The sequence below is a fragment of the Globicephala melas genome, chromosome 20, assembly GCF_963455315.2.
Source record: "Globicephala melas chromosome 20, mGloMel1.2, whole genome shotgun sequence".
Classification (NCBI taxonomy): Eukaryota; Metazoa; Chordata; class Mammalia; order Artiodactyla; family Delphinidae; genus Globicephala; species Globicephala melas.
The window spans coordinates 17724619-17745478 of NC_083333.1; the positions used below are offsets into that span (position 1 = coordinate 17724619).

Consider the following 20860-nt stretch of genomic DNA (forward strand, 5'->3'; position numbering starts at 1 on the left):
TGCAGCCACTGTAGAAAACAGTATGGAAGTTCCTTTTAAAAAGCTAAAAATAGAGCTACCATATGATCCAACAATCCCGTTCCTGGGCATATATCTGGAAAAAATGAAAACTCTAATTCGAAAAGATACATGCACCCCAATGTTCATAGCAACACTATTTACAATTGCCAAGTCATGGAAACAACCTAAGTGCCCATCAACAGATAACTGGCTTAAGATGATGTGGTATATATATATATATATATATATATATATATATATATATATATATACACAATGGACTATTACTCAACCATGAGAAAGAACAAAATATTGCCATTTGCAGCAACATGGATGGACCTAGAGAATATACTTAGTGAAGTAAGTCAGATGGAGAAAGACAAATATTATATGATATCACTTACATGTGGACTCTAAAAAATAATAAAAATGAATCTACATACAAAACAGAAACAGACACACAGACATAGAAAACAAACTTATGGTTACCAAAGGGTAAAGGGAGTGTGGGAGGGATAAATTAGGAGGATGGGGCTAACAGATTCAAAGTACTATACATAAACTACATATACAATAAGGATTTACTGTATAGCACAGGGAAATATATTCAATATCTTGTAATAACCTATAATGGAAAATAATCTGAAATATATATATATGTATGTATTTCAGCTTTACTGTACACCTGAAACTAACACAATATTGTAAATCAAATATACTTCAATTTTTTTTAATGGGCCAAAGATTTTAACAGACATCTCACCAAAGAAGACATCCCCAAAAGATACTCCACGTCTCAGGTCATCAGGGAAATGCAAAAAAAATAACAAGACACCACTACACACCTATCTGAATGGCCAAAATCCAGCACACTGACAACACCAAATGCTGGTGAGGATGTGAAGGAACAGGAACTCTCATTGATTGTTGGTAGAAAAGCAAAATGATGCGGCCACGTTGGAAGACAGTTGGAGATTTCTTACAAAATTAAACATACTTTACCATGTAATCTAGCAATTGTTCTCCTTGATATTTACCCTAAGAATCTGAAAACTTATGTCCACACTAAAAACTTGTAAATGGATATTTATAGCAGCTTTACTCATAACAGCCAAAACTTAGAAGCAACCAAGATGTCCTTCAGTAGATGAATGAATAAATAAACTGTGGTCCATCCGGAAAGTGGAATATTATTCAGCATAAGGAAGAAATGAGCTATCAAGCTATGAAAGGACCCAGAGGAGCCTTAAATGCATATGACTAAGTGAAAGAAGCCAATCTGAAAAAGCTACGTATTGTATAATTCCAACTATATGACATTTTGGAAAAGGGAAAATTATGGAGCCAGTAAAAAGATCTATGGTTGTCAGGGGTTAGGAGGAAGCATGAATAGGCAGAGCATAGAGGATTTTTAGGGCAATGAAAATACTCTGTATGATACTATAATGATGAATACACGTCGCTATATATTTGTCCAAATTCACAGAATGTACACCACCAGGCATGAACCCTAAGGTATATTATGGACTTTAGGTGATTATGATGTGTCAGTGAAGGTTCATCAAATGTAACGAATGTACTACTCTGATGGGGTATCTTGAGAATGGGGCAAAGGGTATATGGGAAACCTTTGCACCTTCCTCTCAATTTTGCTGTGAATCTAAAACTGCTCTATAAAATCTATCTTTTTTAAAAAGGCGGTTTTGATGCAAGAACAGAAAAACAAGCCAACAATACTGTATTGTATGTTTGAAAGTTGCTGAGAGAGTAGATCTTGAAAGTTCTCATCACAAAAAAAAAAACTGTCACTATGTGTAGTGATGGATATAATTAAATTCACTGTGGTAATCATTTTGCAATACATGCATATATCAAATCATTATATCGTACACCTAAAACTAACACTTTATGTCAATTATACCTCAATAAAAAATAAAAAAACTCATGCACATGGGTATCAGGAGACACATACAGGAATGTCTGTGGCAGTTCTCTTTGAAAGAATAAAGAACTATAAACAATGCAAATATCCACCAACAGAAGAGTACATAAACGAGCTATGATGTATTCATCTAATAAAATACTGTATCTCAGTGAAAATAAATTAATTACTGCTACCTACAACCTACAAATGAATCTCAAAATCACAGTTCAGTGCAAGAATCAAGTACAGATGAACTTTTAAGATACAATTCCATGTATGTTAAGTTCAAGAATGGACAAAAGTAATTAATATATCAGCATATATATAAATAGGTAGCAAAACTATAAAGAAATACAAGGGAATAATTAGTATAAAATTCAGGATAACATTACCTCTGGTTGGGAGGAAGAAAGAAGGAATAAGAGAAAGGCACATAGGGGATTTAGGGAATGGTAACACCCTATTTCCTGGCCTGAGTAATGAGCACATGGGTGTTCATTAGATTGTTTAAAAATATACATATATATATATATATATTTATACTTATATATATATTTAACACTATTTGGTTTCCATACCCACAAAAAACTACTTTCCCCTGAAGAAATCTATAAAAATATATATAAATTATGCCTTCACCTAATAATGCTAAAGAAAATACTTTTTGAGTCACAGCCTTCAGCTAGAAAATAGATCTGATAATTGCTATACATCTATCTCACCCAAAGTTTAAACAATATACAAGTTTTTGGTTTTTATCTTGCCAAAAAAAAAGTGGGTTATTCTAAAAGTCAGTGTAATTTAGGATAACTTTTGCATAAATACAAAAAGGTAAAAGCATGCATGCTCTTTCCACAAGCTGCATTTAGGCCTCAGCAGGCTGGGGACCACAGCTTTCGTGGACCACTTACCTGATACTCAGGTCATAACTCCCGCTCAGGAGAAAGTTTTCCTCCTCACACAAGAAGAGGGTACGGACACTCCCAGTGTGGCCTCGGAACTTGACGGGTATGTGTTTTATCTGTACGATGTCCAGAAGCTGGATCTTCCGATTGGATGACACAGCTAACAAATGTCCCCCAGAATAGTGGACGACTCTGCTTCGGTCCCACCTGAGTTGCCAGAAAAAGGATGATCCGTGGAGAGAAGAGTTAGTGTCCTTCCTAGAACTCACTTAGCACAGTGCCTTTCACCTGCAGCAATACTATAATGGAAAATACAGGGCCTTCCAACAAGGGATATAGCAGAAGGCAAGGCCTAATGTTAATGGTTCCTGATGGAGCCCCACCTCACACCATAACAAAAATCCATTTCAAACAGATTTAAAACCTAAACACAAAAGGCAAAACTATTTTAATAATTTCTGCTAATGTATGATAAATCATCAAGACACAGAACAGAGTATGCAGCATTTCCCACCTTATTTGACCACGGAAACCTTTTTTTCATGGAAAACCTCAGAGGAACACACTTGGGAAGCCCTGTACCCACTGCATGTCCCATTGTTGGTTTTTTGCTGTTTTTCTTTTTTCCCTTAACCAATATCCAGTGAGCATATATTAGGGGCAAAGTCCTGGGATAACAGGTGCTAATGGGAAATACAAAGATAGATGAATAAGATATGAATGGACCTTGCCCTCAATGAGCTTACAGTCTAACAAAACAGGGTGAGTTGAATTAATTTTCCAATCGTAAGATTATTAGCAAATAGATAAAATATGAGCAGAATGACCAAATAATTTATTGTCCAAACTGAGTTTTTTTATTGTGAAAGGGGACACTATTGTTAATTATTTGAGGACCACAGAGTAAAATCGAATTGTTTCAGTAAACAGGGATATAAAGTCACTCTAAATATGAGAAGCAATTCCTGACGTTTTTGTCCTCATTCCATTTGTCCTATCTAGAGTTCAACCAGTCATCTTCTCTTCTAAAGAGCACGTATCACCATACTATCTATAAAATCTCAGCTCTGCCTTTTCCCATCTGCTCTGTCTTCCCCCTACTGGCTGGTCAAGAAGCAATTTGTTAGTAAGGTTCACAGACAAAAATAGAACAATGATGGTCTTCACAAAACTTTATGAATAAAGAGTGAAGTCCTAGGTCTAAAGTATGGAAGAAAGTTGCCTATTAAAGGGTCTTCTTACGGCATATTCAAACGATGCCACACTAGGTAGTTATCATAAATACCATTTTCATGTTTAACATGGAAAGACATTCACAGTACCTTGCCAGAGTGGGTTACAGAACTATGTATAGCATAGCCCCCTTTCTATTTAAAATATGTATTTATAGAGGCAAAGAAAAAGTTCTAGGGTAGACATCGATATTAATGGTAGTCATTTCTATGTGACAAGATTGTAGGAGAGCTTTCCTTTCCTCTATACACTTCCTGGCATTTTTTGGATTTTTTTTCCAGTAAGGATATATTACTTCTAAAATAAGAATTAAACAATAAAGATGTTTTTTGAAAAGATTTCATGCCTGTGAATTGTGCAAAAGCTTGTTGGTCAGTGTACAGAAAATTTATAAGGGGAGAGCGACCTCCACCCAATGCCAAGAATGGTGCAAATATCAAGCACCTATTCTCCAAATGGGATCTCATGTGGGTGTGAGGCTGGGGCTTGAGGTGAGGAAGGACTGCCTTTCCAAGTGAGCAAAGGTCATGGGAGTCCTCAGATGCCCGTGTGGGTAGTTCAGGGGTCCCTGGAGACCTGGGCTCTGACCACAGTACCTACACGTCAGAGAGAATGCGGACGTTATAAGTGCCACAGAAGACATTCCTCTCCTCCATCTGCACCTGCTGAGTTTCCTGGTTCTGGTATGCGGTCCACAGGTTGTAGTCATTCTAACAAGGGAACACTTACAGTCAAAGGACGGCAGCAACCTGACCCCAGACACACATCCCTATGACTCTCCCATGGCGAGGGTACAGGGGCCCAAGAGCTCCTTCTCTTCAGGCTGTGGCCACTGCTATGTGGTGATGGGGAGGGACCCGTGAGCAAAAGGAACCCCTGGGTGAGAAAATACTGAGTTGAAGGTCCTGACCCTTCTTCTACCTCTGATTCTGTGAACTTCCGATGCTGCTGATAGCACAACTTTTCCAAAAATGAGCTCACGACCAGGATGCACACAAAATAAAGTCACTGGTGCCCATTTCACAGAAGCCGGGGTTTCGAGTTCCTGTTGTGTGTGCACGAGACAGTACAGAGCGTACTCGTGGGAACTCAAGTCACATGTGAAATTCCTGTTGCACGCTCTAAGCACTTGTGTGTCAAAGTTTTCATACATCTGCAACCTTCATTTCTCCTTACAGTTGCCTCACAAAGTACATCACTTGCCCCACAAAGTATTCCCACCATTTTACAGATGATGCATCTGAGCCTCAGAGAGGGGAAATCAATTTTATCAGGTCTCAACAGGGGTGTTCCCCGTCCCTTTCCAACATTCCTTCCTCCTTCCTTCCTTCCCTCCTTCCTTCCCTCCTTCCTTCCTTCCTTCCTCCTTCCCTTCCTTCCTTCCCTCCTTCCTTCCTCCCTCCTTCCCTTCCTTCCTTCCCTCACTTCCTTCCCTCCTTCCTTCCTCCTTCCCTCCTTCCTTCCTTCCCTCCCTCCTTCCTCCCTCCCTTCCTTCCTCCCTCCTTCCCTTCCTTCCTTCCCTCCTTCCTTCCTTCCTTCCCTCCTTCCTTCCTTCCTCCTTCCCTCCTTCCTTCCTCCCTCCTTCCCTTCCTTCCTTCCCTCCTTCCATCCTCCCTCCCTCCTCTCTCCCTCCTTCCCTTCCCTCCTTCCTTCCTCCCTCCTTCCCTCCCTTCCCTTCCCTCCTTCCTTCCCTCCTTCCTTCTTCCCTCCTTCCTTCCTTCCTTCCTCCCTCCCCACTCCCTCCCTTCATCACACACTTTCTGAGTAGCTATGGCCCTCCAGGGATGCTAAACTCTGGTATAGATGACTCAACTGGAATTCCAGTTCCAGTCTTCTTCCCAGCCTCATTTTCTTCAACCTCAAAAAGCAGGAAATAGCAATCACACTAACAGGAAACCGATAAGACAAGGTGAGTTTATGATGAAAGCAAAGAGGACCACAGCACGACGTCTGTGTCTGGGGACCTGTCTTCCTTCCCAACCTCAGCCTTCTCTTCCATGCCCATCCACTCTTCCTCAGCCCATCCTCCTTCTCGATCTTTCACTAGGTCCCGACGTCCACATAGAAGTCTCTCCCCAGAAGAATCCATCAGCCTGCTCCCCCTCGCGTGTTCAGGCAGCTCTGATATCCTGCCGTGAATTAAACGAGGCTTCCCTGGCTTCTCACAGCCCAGGTTGGAATTCCTTGGCTCTCGCCTACCCACTGAGCTTTGAGAGCCTGGAGGCTACTCGGTGGAGTCGATGGGGTGAAAAAGATCTGGGTTCGAATCCCAGCTCTGCCATGACCAGCCAGGAGACCTTGGGCAAGTATTCTAACAGCACAGCCTCATTTCCACACCCACACACTGGGAGCAACGCTGTCCACCCGACCCGTTGTGAGGACCAAGTAGATCAAGTAGATCACAGAAATCAAGCACAGGCAGTACCCGCTGTAGCCACCACCCCCGGAAGCACTCGCCACTCGCCTCGGCCTCTTCCCAGCAGCCCGCTCTCTGCTGAGTCCCACTGCCTCCCTACCGGTCTCCATACCTTTACCTGTTTCTCTTTCTTTTCTTAAATTAATTATACATTTCTAAGCAGCAAACACTGTCCGGGTAGTCCTTGTTTGTCTGGCAATTACTAGCTACATCACCTAAGGAAGAAGGGTGCTGGCTGTGTTACACTTAACAGAACGACGGGCTTGGAAAGAGCGGGTCAGCCTTGAACTTATGTCTCTTTCCCTCCAGTGGAGGCCTGACACTCTGTTTCTTCTTCTATAAAATGAGTGGAGGGGCCAACTCAAAGATTTCAAAAATTGCAGGCCCACAAATGTGCTTTCTTTGGCCCATGTAGTTTTGGGGTTTTTTTTTAATGCTTTTAATTGGTTGCCTGCATTAAAGAAAAGCAAGAGTTGTCCCGTGATAATTCAGATTTCTCACTTCCCTTGAAAGCTCAGGCAGCCTGGGAAGCCGGGGTGCACAGTCTCCTGTGGCAATGCTCAGCTGGACCTGAGTATTGACTGGACCCCCCAGAGTCACCACGGTCCCATCATCCTGCTGCCCTCCCCGCCCCCCCTCCCTCCTTTGTGTGACCAGAACGGCCTCTACAGACATGAGAACTGGACCCTTCTCTTTCTCAACTTCTAATTGAAACTGCACAGTCTTCCTATGCATAGATTTCAAAATAGAAGGCCCTTGAGCAGAGAGGAGGTGACAGGAGTCCAATGGTCTGGAGAACGACCACCACGCCTGAATAGGCAGAACCCAGAGCTCAGAGTCTCCCATCTGAAACATGGCACTTTTTTTGTTACTACCCAAGGTTTTGCAGAGAGGTCTGAGGCTAAGTAACGCTCTCCTTCCGTCCTAGAACCAGAATGAACCTGGAAGTGAAAGGTCGGAAAGCTTAATTCATTCTGGACCCTGGACGTTTGGGGACGGCCCTAGCCCTGCCCTCATGTCCTCAATCCCGAGCGACAGACCCCCCTGCAGCCTCTCAAGGCAGGGACAGAGGTGGCGAGGAAAACCCCAGCGATCCTGACATTGCTCCTGGCTCTGAGCTCCCCGCTAGACGACAGATGCCATGGACACAGGACCTGACGTGGGAGCTGCAGTCAGGAAGAACCCTGAGAAGACAACCATATCAGCGCCCTCATTTAACAGAAGAGGTAGTTAAGGCTTAAGGAGAGAAAGTCGCCCCCTTAAGGACACACAGCACCCAACTGTGGTCTCCCTAAGGGAATGTTGCCTCCCACACCCTACATCCATATGCTCTAACCTACACCCTCCCATACCTTACATCCATATGCTCTAACCTACAGCCTCCCATATCCTACAGTCATATGCCCCATCCTACATCCTCCCATATCCGACATCCGTATGTGAGGGCCGAGTCTGGACTTCAGCCTTCAATGGCCAGTAGGAAACGACGCCCACAGTCGCTTGCCCCAGGTGCCATTGGAACCCACCTTCGTTCTCAGTTTCCGTTTCGGATTTTTCACGCATAGGTGCTTCCCGTCATCCGCCATCTTAGGAACTGGGACAGTAACCTTGTTGGCGTAAGTAGGGTCTATTCCCCTGGTGTAGGACCCCTGGGGGAAAAGAACCGAAAATGGCTACTCTTAGTTCCTACACTCCAAGAGGAGGGGAAAAACTAGTGTTTGGCAAGATCTGAAAGATGGGTTAGTTCTGGGCAAGGAAGGCCTGGGCCTGGCCAGCTAGGCCAGTGGTGTGTGTAGACTGGCTGAAGGAGGGTAACACCCACCAAACATCCGGAGAGGGACCAGCGAGGATGGTGGGCAGTTCCCAGCTTCCAGCATGTCCCCTGGCTCAAGGCCTCCTCTCCCTCTGCTGGGAAAAATCCAAGCTACCAGGAACCCATGATTTAGGGTCAGGCTTCTGGCAAGAAACAGAAGTATGAATACCAGAGACGGTTACTATCCAGGGAAAACTGCATTTTAACCTAAAAAATACTCTGTGGCTCTGTAAACATCTGTGTACACGAGGCTTTCTTATATGGCACAAGCTGCAATATGGCTGCCTGGGGAAAGTTCCCTGCTCTGTGAGGCTCCGGAAAGGCTCTGCCTCTGTCTTCCCAAGAGGTTTCTATACATGTCATCCCTGCTAGATGCACCAACAAGGGGAGAGTAAATGGGGATATCGGGAGTCCGGACAAAAAGGCAGTTGAGGAAGCAGCAGGAGGCCAGCTCAGGGTCTACCGCAGATGGAAAGGCTGGTGCAGACATGAGGCTGGTCTACAGCTGTCCCCTCCCAAAGAAAGTACCTGCAGTACGGTGATCTGGTGCTGGATGAAAGACTGCATGGACAGGTCGGTCCTGACCTGCTGGGCCAGCACTGCCCAGTGCTGGCTCACGAACACACACCTGTTCAGGCTGTTCTTATCCAGCATACCTGGAAAACAAGAGGTGGACCTGGGGACCTCCCAACTGCGCTGCGATGGTGGCGGGTGGGGGGGGGGCGAGTCTTGAGAAATCCCCCAACAGGCCCCGTGTACCGAGGATATACTTGGAGAGATGGACCGGCAGGTGACGGATGAAGTCGCGGTATGTGCTGACCCCAGAAGACAGCTCTCTGACGGCCTCCAGATCCACCAGCACATCGGCGGCGGGGGCCAAGCCTGCTTTGAACACGCTTGCTTTTTCAGAAGACAGCCTATTCATCTCGGAAATATACTGGAGTGAACTCTTCCACTGTCCTTCTAGAGGAAAGCCGGAGAAGGGGGCACGGTTGGGGCATCTTTGGGTGACTCCGGGCCGAGAGCAAGTCCTTGCCAAAAGCTTTCCCCAAAACAGAGCTCACCAGGGTCTACCCTGAGGCCACTGGGGTTTGGTCATTTCTTCCGCCAAAATGAAAACAGAGCTTCCCCAACCAAACGCACCAGCAGTTTTCAACGTTCCCAGCTCAAGTCGATGTCTGTGGCATCCAAACTGCCCTGCTGGTGAGATGGCATGGTGTCTGGAGTTTCCTCTAAATGAGCCCAACAAGAAAAAGTAACAATTTCAAAAGAGGGGGTTGGAGGAAATAAGATTGGTAAGGCGGTGATAATTGTTGAGGCTGGATGACGGTTATGTGGGTAATGATTACACTGTTCTACCTACTTTTGAAACTTGAAAATTTCTGTATAAAAAGCGTTTCTGAATCTGTTTTGTGTTTCCCGTAATTTTTCCGTGTATATGTCTTGCTTCAAAACCCAAGTGAGGACGGCCCTAAGGTCAGGGCCCAATTCCCCACTGCTTTTGTTTCCACCTCAAGACTGAATCCAATGCTGGAAAAATAGCTCCTGGTGGGTTGGATTCTGGTGCCCCTCCCCATATCCCCCCACACCAGAGGTCAGGGGCTGGACCGAGAGATTCCGGCCTGGGGCAAAAGGGGACTTAAGCTCACACTGACTGATTTTATCTTTTGGCCACGCCCCACAGCATGTGGGATCTTAGCTCCGACCAGGGATCGAACCCGCACCCCCTGCAGGGGAAGCGCAGAGTCTTAACCGCCAGGGAAGTCCCACACTGACTGATTTTAATCCTTGTTTCTCTCTTTACCAGATGTGGGATTAAATGAGGGAATAAACATCACAGAGCCCAACCCACTTCGTAGGTGACAAGGGAATGTTAGTTGCCCACCTCCGTCCTCCCCAGATACGGCTGCCCTACCAGCCCCTCCGTCTCCACGGGACTCCCTCCCCATCGGCTTTCCTCCTACCAGCAGACTTACCAGTAGTGGCTGGTCCCCACGACACATTTTCGTGCAAGCTTGCTTTTCCTGTAGTTTTGGAGAACGGGAAGGATGTGTGCCCGGGTCTGGCTGCCCAGCAGACTTGTGAGGTCTCGCACGGGGGCGTGTGGCCTTTCTCAGGGACGAAAAGCACATCCTTGGAGTCTGGGTCGTTCCCTGAAAAACAAAAGGCCAAGATGAGTGGCTCTTCCATACAGGTATGTGGAAAGGAAGCGGTAGAGAGAGATGGTGTTATTTCTACTGCCTTCTTTTTAATCGACACAAAACGGACCAGGCCAGTTATGTCTGTTTTTATTTGGGGCCTCTGAGTTTCTACATAAAAATCACAGAAAGCCTCTGTTAGCCTTTGCCAGCCCACCTGCACTGCAAACTTCATCAGAGCTCTATATACAGGAGGACAGAGAGAGAATGAGAGGGAGAGAGGGAGGGAAAGAGGAAGAGAGAGAGCGAGGAGCTGGAAGAGGGACTGCTTTTCTGAAGCTTTTGCGTCATGTTCTTCAATGATATGAATAAATGCCCTTGAATCAAATTAGAAAATTTAATTTTTTTTCTTTCTTTTTGGCCGCACCGCGCAGCATGCAGAACTTCCCCCAGCAGGGATCGAACCCATGCCCCCTGCAGGAGAAGCACAGAGTCTTAACCACTGGATGACCAGGGAAGTCCTAGAAAATTTAATTTTTAAGAGAGAAGCTCCCCTAGGAAAAGGGGAAGGTTGCCACAACCCGTAACTGGACTTACACAACTTTTAATACAAGGAGCTGATTCCTGTGGTGGGTGAGGACCTGTGTGTACAGATGAGGCTACTCAAGCCTGCCGCCCCTGTCCGGGGGCCAGCATTGCCCATGGGAGATGATCAGGATGGGGGGCCGACTGGGTGACCACGGCCAAATCACTCAGGTTCCCTGAACTTCGACTTCCTTACCTATACAATGAAGGAGCTGGACTGATCAATCTCTAATCTAACTTATGGGATCCTCTGATTTTCTCCACCACTTCTTCATTCCAGATGATTATTCTTTTACTTCCTGGACACACCAAAGAAATCAAGGGCATATAACGGGATCTAACTGCCCCCAAGGTCACGTAGCTTTAAACTTTCCTGGGATTCTATGAGTCTGCAAACAGGACCACAAACCAGGTCTCGTGGACAGCAGGAATTCCCCGCCCTCAAGAGCTCAACCTCTGAATCCCTCCATCTGACGCCCTCTCCCAGCCTTGTCCCAGTCTGCTAATCCTCTGCTTCTCGTACTGGACCCCCTGCAACCCCCAGTCCCTTGCCTCCTTTCTGGTTGCTTTTGCTGCCCCAGTCCAGCTGGCCAAACATGTCCAAGACCTTGTCACCAACACCCCAGACCACCGGCTCTCAAAGTGAGGTCACCAGACCAGCAGCAGCATCCGCTGGGAACTTTTTAGAAATGCAGACTCGTGGCCCACATCGCACCTGCTGGGTCAGGACCTTTCGGGGAGGACCCCGGCCACCTGGGTTTTAATAAGCCCTCCCAGTGATTCTGATACAAGCGACGATTGAGAACGCCTACCCCAGCCTTATGTGGCCCCTCCACTACCTCCAGCCTTGGATAAACTCCAAGTCGAGGTTGGATTTTATGTGCAAGCAAGGAACACAGTGGGATGAATGACCTCTTGGCCTAGTTTCCGTGCAGTGCAAACCGAAGGGCAAGACAACTCAGGAGCACCCCCCTTACCACCTTCTCAAACCCGCTTCAACCCCTAACCCGCTAAAGCAGGAACCGCCCCAGCATTAAGCAACAGAGGCGCAGACCCGCCACTTCTGGGCCTAAGGGAGGCAGAAATCCCTTTGAAAAGCCTGACAGTTGAAAGTTCCTTCTGCATTTGTCCTTTTAGAATTTTCTAGAAGGAAGTCACATTCAGCAGCTTCTCCTTCGGTCAACAGGATCAGGTGTCAGGACAAAGCGCTCTGTTCTGCAATCTGGAAGATCCCCGTCTACCTAAGCTTGTCCACACCTCCCGTTCCTTGACGGGCTCCTGAAGTCTGGCCTCCTGGTCTCTGGGGACCCTTAGGTCTCTACCTGTGGACTCGCTCACCTGAGGCATCGTTCCGCCCTCTCAGAAACAGGACTCTGATGACATCAACAGCAGTGAGCAGTAACTCGGGGTCGCACATCTGCAGCAGCAAGAGTGTGTAATTCGTCTTCGTCCGGTAGCTGCTGTTCCCAAACCAGTACAAAATCTCCCTCATCTTCTGTTCCACCATCTTGTCCAGCATTTGGTTCAAGGAGGACTTGATGATTTTCCCCTCCTTCTTGCTGAGGTTGACCCGGGACCTGTGGTAGACAAAATCCTTCCCCTGCGTGGTCTGAAGGATATTTTGAAAATAGTGTAACAAATGCAAGCTATCCAGCTGCTGCAGGATGCTGACCAGAAACCTCCTCTGGGACATCTTGCCCACCCTTCGGAACCACTCTTTGGTGGAGAAGATCTTCCAGGCCAGGACACACGTCTCACACTTCTGGCACACGGGGACAGAATTGTTCCCCTTCTCACATAGAAAATAAGGGGCATTCTTGAGCCTCGATGCCATGTTTTCCATGGTCCCGAGACGACCAGCTCATTTGATCCTTGCCGGTTGTCAACTGCACCAAACCCCAGAGGAACAGGAGAGGCTGATAAATATCCCAATTGAGCCTTTTCTTCCTCCCAAAGAAAAAGGAAACTGCTGCAATGGGCAGAAGGCTGCTCTCCCCAGAAACTGCCGTTGAGTCTGGCTTTCCGTACCGACCTCCTAGGAAACATGCCTTTACCGTAAATCTCCTAAGCCTGGCGCTGCTCAGGAGGAGGCAGTTGCTGTATATTCTGAAAGAGCCGGTCATATCGTTTGTAGAACAACAGGAAGAGAGGTAGTCAAATTTAAATAATGTATGGACCCCTTTCAAAGGGGGGAAAAAAAAAACATCGTGGAGCCTGGTGTTGAGCTTCCATTGTTGCTGTTTGTGAGTGACTTTTAAATATTTGTGAATATGAAATTAGATGGAAACGTCTGTGTATGGCTGTTTGGTTAGAATGATCTTGAATATGTTTATGGTCATCTTCTTAACTCATCATCAAAGTGAAAACACAAATGTTTAATATATATTTGTTACTTAACTGCTTCAGAAGGTTAACCAGAAACCTCTGCAGGGAAAACTCCCTAGTGGAAAAAAATGTCCGTGGGCCTGAGAATATATTGGGGGACTTCCAGCCTCAATCACACACCAACCCAGGTATCTGGGAGGAAGCACAGCTGAGCGGAGTGTGGGGTCTGGGGTCAGACTCCTGGGTTTGGACCCCAGCCCAGCTGCTCACTAGCTCTGTGAACACGGGCACATTACTTAACCCTTTATGCTTCAGTCTCCTCGTCTGTAAAATGGAAACAACAGTAGTTCCTACTTCAGAGGCAGCGTGAGGATGAAATGGGGTATTATATGCAAAGCACTTAGAAGACTGCCTGGTACATATTCAGCCCCCAATAAATGCTAACTATCGTCCTACTGTCATCAGTATTATTGTCACTGCGATCATTCTTCTGGGCAGCCACATAATCAATGTCCACTATGATGTTTATACATGCATATGTACAGACATTGAGATGCATGGGAAGAAACAGTATGTGTGGAGCTTTGAAAAGAAAAATGACATGACAGTGACTTACCTGTTTCATGAGATCATTACCATTTAGCACTGGCTTGGGATCCACTCAGAAGTGGTGACTTGGGCCATTACAGCCAAACACGCGAGCACACACGGCCCTCGGGGCCCCCGAAAGATGGTCAGTGATGACCCAGAAGGAGACCAGGGGCTCACTGAGATTTCCAAAACTTTTTAGTAACAAAAGCCTGTTTGCAAATTACATCTTCTGTAAAAAACCCAACATGCAACATAGAGATAGTGATAGTCTATTAGTACAAATTTAGAAGTTCAAAAGTTGACTTGTTAGCAGGGCAGTTGTTGAGAGCCACGGGGCTATTCTGAAGACAAAACCTCTACACCTGAGGCCAAAGATGACAGACATTGTCTTACACCAGCTTCAGACTCCACAAAATTTAAATTAGCAGCAGCTCCGGAGAACCCAGAGAGTCCACAGAAAACAGCTTGAAAATCACTCCTAAATGCTGACGTACTCAGAATGAAGTGTCTCCAAATAATTTTCAAAAGGTCTGAGAAAAATACGCACACACGCACACACACACACTACAACGCATATTCAGTGTGTATATGTGCATACACAGAAAGAGAGCACAAATGCAACAAACTGCTAATAACTGGTGAAGCGGGTGAAGAGCATGTGAGTGTTCATCATTCTCTTCTTTCAGCTTTTCACAGGTTTGAAATTTTTCAAAATAACTAATAAAGCTATACTGCTAAATTAGGAAAAATGACTGTGAAAGACTACTACGTAACCATAGCCCCTCAGCTCACCACCGCAGCCAAAATGCCCTTGCAAACGTAGGACAACCCAGAAAAGAGTTTTGAGGACACACTGAGACAACGCTACTTCAGGTGGGACCAGGTTCACACACTGATTCTGGTACCACGGAGCTGGATGATCATGAGCTCCCTGCCTGGCTTCTCTGAGCCTCAGTTTCTCCATCTTACTGATGATGAGGAAGGAGGAGATGAAGGCAGATGATGGAAATTACGCTACCTTCTACCATCAGATCAAATGTGTGAGGCCAGTTGCCTCTGCTCTTGGTGTTGTTATTACTACCCCGCATTAAACCAAAAGGTTGGCAATACCGTGAGCATGTCTAGCGCCCGCGTCTGGCGACCGGGCACCGATAGAGAAAGGCAGCGTGAGTCATCGCTGGGTTGGTTGGCCGTGAAGGTCTTGTAAAGAGTGGGGGTGGGGACAGGAACTGGGCCGGGAAGGAGGTCAGTGCTAACAGCTCGAGCTCCTCTAACTGACAGATGCCTGGAGAAAAGGCCAGAGTGGATTAGCATCTCACCCACCAGGAAGGCCAGACAGAGGAGGGAGGCCCAAAGCACCTGAGTATATAAGGGGGCACATTACCCCCAGAAACGCTACAAGCTGAAAATACAATAGCTTTTTCCTAAAGGTCCAAATAAATGAGGATTTTCATCTGTGAAGCTGACATACTTCAAGGGAGCAGTTTTACAATCCAACTCAGCCTTGGAGTCAGAGATTGGTTGGAATCCTGCTGCTTTCTTACTAGGGCTGTGGCCTTGGGCAAGCCCCTCGGCCCCTCTGGGCCCCCATCTCTCCTCCTCTGTAGAAGATGTGTGATCACCAGTGCCCTGCAGGGTGAGGCTTACATTCGTTAGTGTAACTAAGCCTGGTGGTTACTTCTGCTGCCGCCGCATCCCACATACACAGGTGTGAGCACGCACACACGTGCACACACGGCATGTCAGCCGGCTCAGGCAGGGACACTGGAGCCATTTGAGATCGGGTGTTAGAGTTTAGAATGTGACCTTGGCGGATGGCGGGATGCGACGGCCTGATGGGTAAGCCAGTGGTGGGGAAGTGGCGCCGGCGGTACCCAGAGAGGTAGGCAGGCAAACAGGTCTCGCTGGAGTAAGACCCAGGAGGGGAAAACACTTCTCAGAGGAAAGCTTTGGGGCTGAGACGTACATCTGGAGATTTCTCAAATATCCAGGCTACCAGCAGCCTGCAGGCTCCACACAGTCCCCGACCTGCCTTCTGCCCTTTGCATTCTGTTTTGTTCATGACTCTGATTAAAGCCTACACCGCCCCAAACCTTCACCTCCTCTGCCCGCCCCCTGCATGGCGTAGCAAGCCCCAGAAGGCATGGCTGCTGTACCCCCATCGGCTCCGCTGTCCTGCCCAACGACGTGCACCTGACCTGGGTCAGATGGCGGGAAATCAGGGAAGGGCTCAGGCTGCAGAGCAGGGGGGTCTCGGCTACGGAGCAGCAAACATACCTCCACCCCGCGACTCCCTTTCCGCCCTCGGCTGCCCGCCTCTGTAGATGGAGATCGTGAGTCCACCTCACTCACAGGCGGGTGATGTCTTTGCAAAGGCACTTGATCACATGGGAAAAGCTGTACTAGGATCGTTCTCAAGAGGAAAGGTGGGAAAACCATCGTGTTTGAGCCACCGTCTGCCCATCAGGTGGTGTCACACTTGTTGGCAAAGTTAACTGAGACAAGTCTTCGTTCCTGAGAAATCGTGGAGTTTCCAGTTGCCATTTGCCCTTTGGTTTAAAGAGAAGCACGTGGGGGGCTTCCCTGGTGGCGCAGTGGTTGAGAGTCCGTCTGCCGATGCAGGGGACACGGGTTCGTGCCCCGGTCCGGGAAGATCCCACATGCCGCGGAGCAGCTGGGCCCGTGAGCCATGGCCGCTGAGCCTGCGCGTCCGGAGCCTGTGCTCCGCAATGGGAGACGCCACAACAGCGAGAGGCCCGCATAGCGCCAAAAAAAAAAAAAAAAAGAGAGAAGCAGGTGGGGAACGAGGGCATTGGCTAGAAATGTCTCCCTCTCCGGGAGGGGGAGAAACACGAGAGCACAGAAAAGTTCTGACCTGGCTGACACGGCCAGGTCCTCAAGGAGGTCGGGTGACTTCCTGCTTGTTCGGAAACTCACGGCCACTTGCCATTGGTATGAAGGGTGGAACAGACTCAAGAGAGTAGATGGGGCAGACAGAGGTTCTCAAACCCAAGTCTGCATCAGAACGCCCAGAGGCCTTGTTAAAACACTGCCCCAGAGCTTCTGATTCAGCGGGTCTGGCTGACGCCCGAGAATTTGCTTTTCTAATAGGTTCCCAGGTGGTGCCGATGCTGCTGGTCAGGAAGCCACACTCTGAGAACCACTGATGTTCATGTCTCAGAACCTGTGAACGTAACCTCGTTTTAGAAATAAACACAAACGTTTTTTTCAAGACGTCCTACTGAGCGTCCTTGACCAAGTTTTGCCTCTCTGAGCCGCCAACCTTTTCATTTTCATTCCATAGAACAGGAAAAATACTCCCTATCTCACAGGGCTGCAAAGATTAAATGAGGTAAGAAATGGGGAACGGTCCTCAAAATGCCAAAGCCCTCCCTACTCATCATTAACTTTAAAAATCTAAGCTTTAAAATTTTTTTTAATTTTTATTTTTTGCCGGCGTCGCAAGGCAGGCGAGATCCTAGCTCCCTGACCAGGGAGCAAACCAGAGCCCCCCGACCCCGCAGTGGAACCGTGGAGTCTGAACCACTGGACTGCCAGGGAAGTCCCCAAACCTAAGCTTTTTAGAGGAAACCCGAGGGCCTCAGCAAAACTTCAGTGAAGGAACGCGGCAGCCAGCGGTGGGTGTGAAGAGGAAAGAGGACCCAGAACCTCTGGAATGTCGGATCAGCTGCATCTGCTATTATATGTTCCTGTCTATGCTTAGGGAGTTGCCAAAGACCGTGGAGGCTTCTGTGGGACATCCAGAAGAGTGGCACACACTGACACAGCTTGGGGAAAATGACAGAGGGCGTAAAATTGGCCTTTGTTATCTTTTTAAATTTTTTATTTTGTTTGTTTTAGGCGATTTTCAGTTTTTGGACCCAGGGGAAGAAAAAAGGTATGCCCATCGCTTAAGGCAATGCTAATGCTCAATTTTGCTTTGATCTTCTATCTCGAGAAGAAAGGTCTTAAAACCAAAAATGAGTGGACAAAAAGAGGAACTGAAGTTCAAAACAGGTAAGGAGACACCCAAAGGGTTCCTTTTATGAATCTGAGTGTGGCCTAAACAAATTACATCTCACGACACTGACAGTTTACCAACGTGACTGAAATCCAGGCAGTAAATTTTGAGAAATTAGGGAGAATGGTGGAGGATGAAGACAGGCAACATTGTCTTGATTTTTTAAAAGAAGAAAAAGGTAGATTCTGGAAACAGCAGATGATGTGTGAACTTACACCAGAATTCTAAAGTGGTTTGTCAAATATTATGTGAGCATTTGGGGAAGAAAGTAAGGAGCAATCAACAACCCAGCCAAGCTGATCTCGCTTTCCCCCTAGAGGGCATCATTAGAGAGGAAATGCTGACATAGTATATCCTGATCTCTGCCACTGAAAAGTCCTTCATGGTGTGCAGTGGATAAAGGGCCATAAGGTGGGCTACATTAGCAAACAATTCTACTGATGCATAACTTACTGAATAGCTAAACCCAAAAGATATTAGCTGAGGACTGCAAGATTCCAATCAATATAGGTATCAACCTAATTAATATGTATATCAACAAGAGTAAGATTTAAGAAGAAAAGGTTACCAATTCTGTAGGTGACACCGGGCTAGGAAGGAGAGCTATTACACTGGGCACAGAGTCATGAATAAAACTATCTCCGCAAGCAGCAATGATGTGATGAAATTTAAAATGCAAATTTAAAAATTTCTAAGGACGCACAGTATAGCCCAAGGAACTCTACTCAATACTCTGTAATGGCCCATATGGGAAAAGAATCTAAAAAAGAGTGGATATATGTGTATGTATAACTGATTCACTTTGCCGTACAGAGGAAACTAATACAACATTGTAAATCAACTATACTCCAATAAAAATTTTTTTTAATATTTTCAAGGTCAATAAAATTCAAAGCTTTTAAATTCAATTAAAAAATTCAAATCCTATACTATACAAATCCTAGAATTCAAATGTAGGGCAGGGTCTCTGGAAACGAGTCGAGTGACGCTGAAGTGAAGTACTCTTGACACAGGACCGTCAGACTGGCCAAAGAGGAAGGGATTTGACTTGACACAGGTCACGGAAAAGACCCAGAAGTTGTATTTCCAGGGAATCCCGAAAGGGGCTTCAGGTTATGTCCTCAGAAACCCATTTAAATACGGTTTGTCATTTGCCTAAAGGTCTGATGAATGTATATCATTAATCTTAGGGAGCGCGTCTGAAGAAAGGAGGGGGATGTGATCAGAAGGTCCGGAAACCACAAAGGAAAGTGGGAGATAGAGTGAGAAGCCAAGAATAATTCCCGGGGGGGACGGTGTGAGAGCTGCCCCCAAACACGTGGAGAACTGCCCTTGAATGAGGAATCAGACACGTCCACACCGTCCGGGTGGCTCCAGGAGCGAGGAAGGAGCCCCGTCGCCTGAGGTCACAGGGACTATAGGACTCGGACCCCACTAAGACATTCCTGCAATCCTCACTGTCCCCAAACCAGGTGAGCTTCCAGGTGAGGTAGTGAGCTCTCCATCATGGCACAGCTGCAAGGCCCGGTCAGACGTGCGGGTGCAAAGCGACGGAGGCCGTAAGACGCTCTACTCCTATGAACGCAGTTCATGATGTGGTTTATTCCCGTGCACACAACACCCACCGTCTAAGGAGCAAGGCAGCGTGGGGTCGGGGTTAGAAGTTCAACGTCAGCCCTCCCAGGTCTGAATCCTGGCTCGGCCACTCACTCACCACGTGACCACGGTGACCCCGAGCAAGTTCACTGACCCCCACCGGACCACAGCTTCCCCACCTGCAAAATGGGGACGGTGTGAGCAGCTACCCCACGGGGCTGCCATGAGAGCCACGAGGGCTGACGCACGGGAGGAGCTCAGGACAGTGCCGGGGACGCGGGGGAAGCGAGATAAAGTTAGCGATTTATTCTGATTCCTCTGCAGTCTTTCTGATGGTTCTGAGGATTCCTGGTGACCACCTTTGGGCACAGTGCACCGTTCACCCGCGCAGACAGGACATCATGAGAAGATGGCGAGGGGGACTTAGGGCCTGAGGATTATTGCAAACGTGGGGAACAGCGCTGCACGGAGCCCAAGGCGGCAGCCAGAGACCCTTCTCCTCATCCTCTGACCCATGTAATTTCTAAAGCCAGCAACTGCTGGCAGGGATTCTGCCCCCCAGTCAGCCTTAAAACGCAAGCTGCCGCCCCGTCTGTGTGTTAGCACAGGTCTGGGCTCTGGACCCCGGCATCTAGGGTGCAGGCTCCACTGGGGTCGGTGCCGGCTTCTCGGGTTCCTCTCCCAGATCCGCAATCCGGATGGCGTTGTCCTTCTTGGAAAGCCAGAAGGCTGGGTAGACGGGCTCCGAAAACTTACAGTCGAAACGGTGCACCAGCGTCATGGCCTCCGGCTCAATGCCGTAGAAGGAGAGGACGCCTCCGGGGAAGTCCACATAGACCCCCAGCCTCTGACAAGGGCGGGCCCTGAGTGGGGTCTCCGTGTCACTGTGCCAGGCCCTGAACCCCTTGCCATCCCACTGGAGGCTCCAGGAGAAGTCGTTTCCGGAAATGCAACCATTGCGTTCCTCGCCCTTGCGGTCGATGCCCTGGCACGTCAGGCCCACGTAGATGCCTGCCCCAGAGAGCTCCACCTCGAAGTAGTACCTGTGCAGGTAGAGGCTCTGCTGGGCCAGCACCTGCCGCCAGTGTGTGAACCTGCTGGGGAGGCCCGGGTACGGGTGCGCCCAGGGCGTGGTGTTGGTGACCTTGCGGTTGTCCTCCTGCAGCCGGAGGTACCTGTGTGCCGTGTCGGGGTCGAAGGCAATGTCACAGGCATCTGAGGGGACACAGAAAGTCAGGGACCGACAGCTGATTCAGACCCAACACTTCAAACCTAGCGAGCCTCCAAAGGACGAAAAGACATCCGTCTCCCAG

At 47.6% G+C, this 20860-nt stretch overlaps 1 protein-coding gene across 1 annotated transcript in view; it reads right to left on the reverse strand.

Moving 5' to 3' along the window:
* Positions 1–20860, reverse strand: part of LOC115856175 (F-box/WD repeat-containing protein 10) — a 59534-nt gene that overhangs the window by 22323 nt on the left and 16351 nt on the right. The window contains exons 6-14 of the mRNA XM_030862324.3: positions 20188–20762; positions 19708–19726; positions 12353–12874; positions 10268–10444; positions 9051–9254; positions 8820–8947; positions 8005–8127; positions 4663–4772; positions 2836–3036 (exon numbers count right to left, since the gene is read on the reverse strand). Coding sequence (XP_030718184.3) covers positions 2836–3036; positions 4663–4772; positions 8005–8127; positions 8820–8947; positions 9051–9254; positions 10268–10444; positions 12353–12874; positions 19708–19726; positions 20188–20762 — 2059 coding nt within the window. The remainder of the gene's footprint in view (positions 1–2835; positions 3037–4662; positions 4773–8004; positions 8128–8819; positions 8948–9050; positions 9255–10267; positions 10445–12352; positions 12875–19707; positions 19727–20187; positions 20763–20860) is intronic.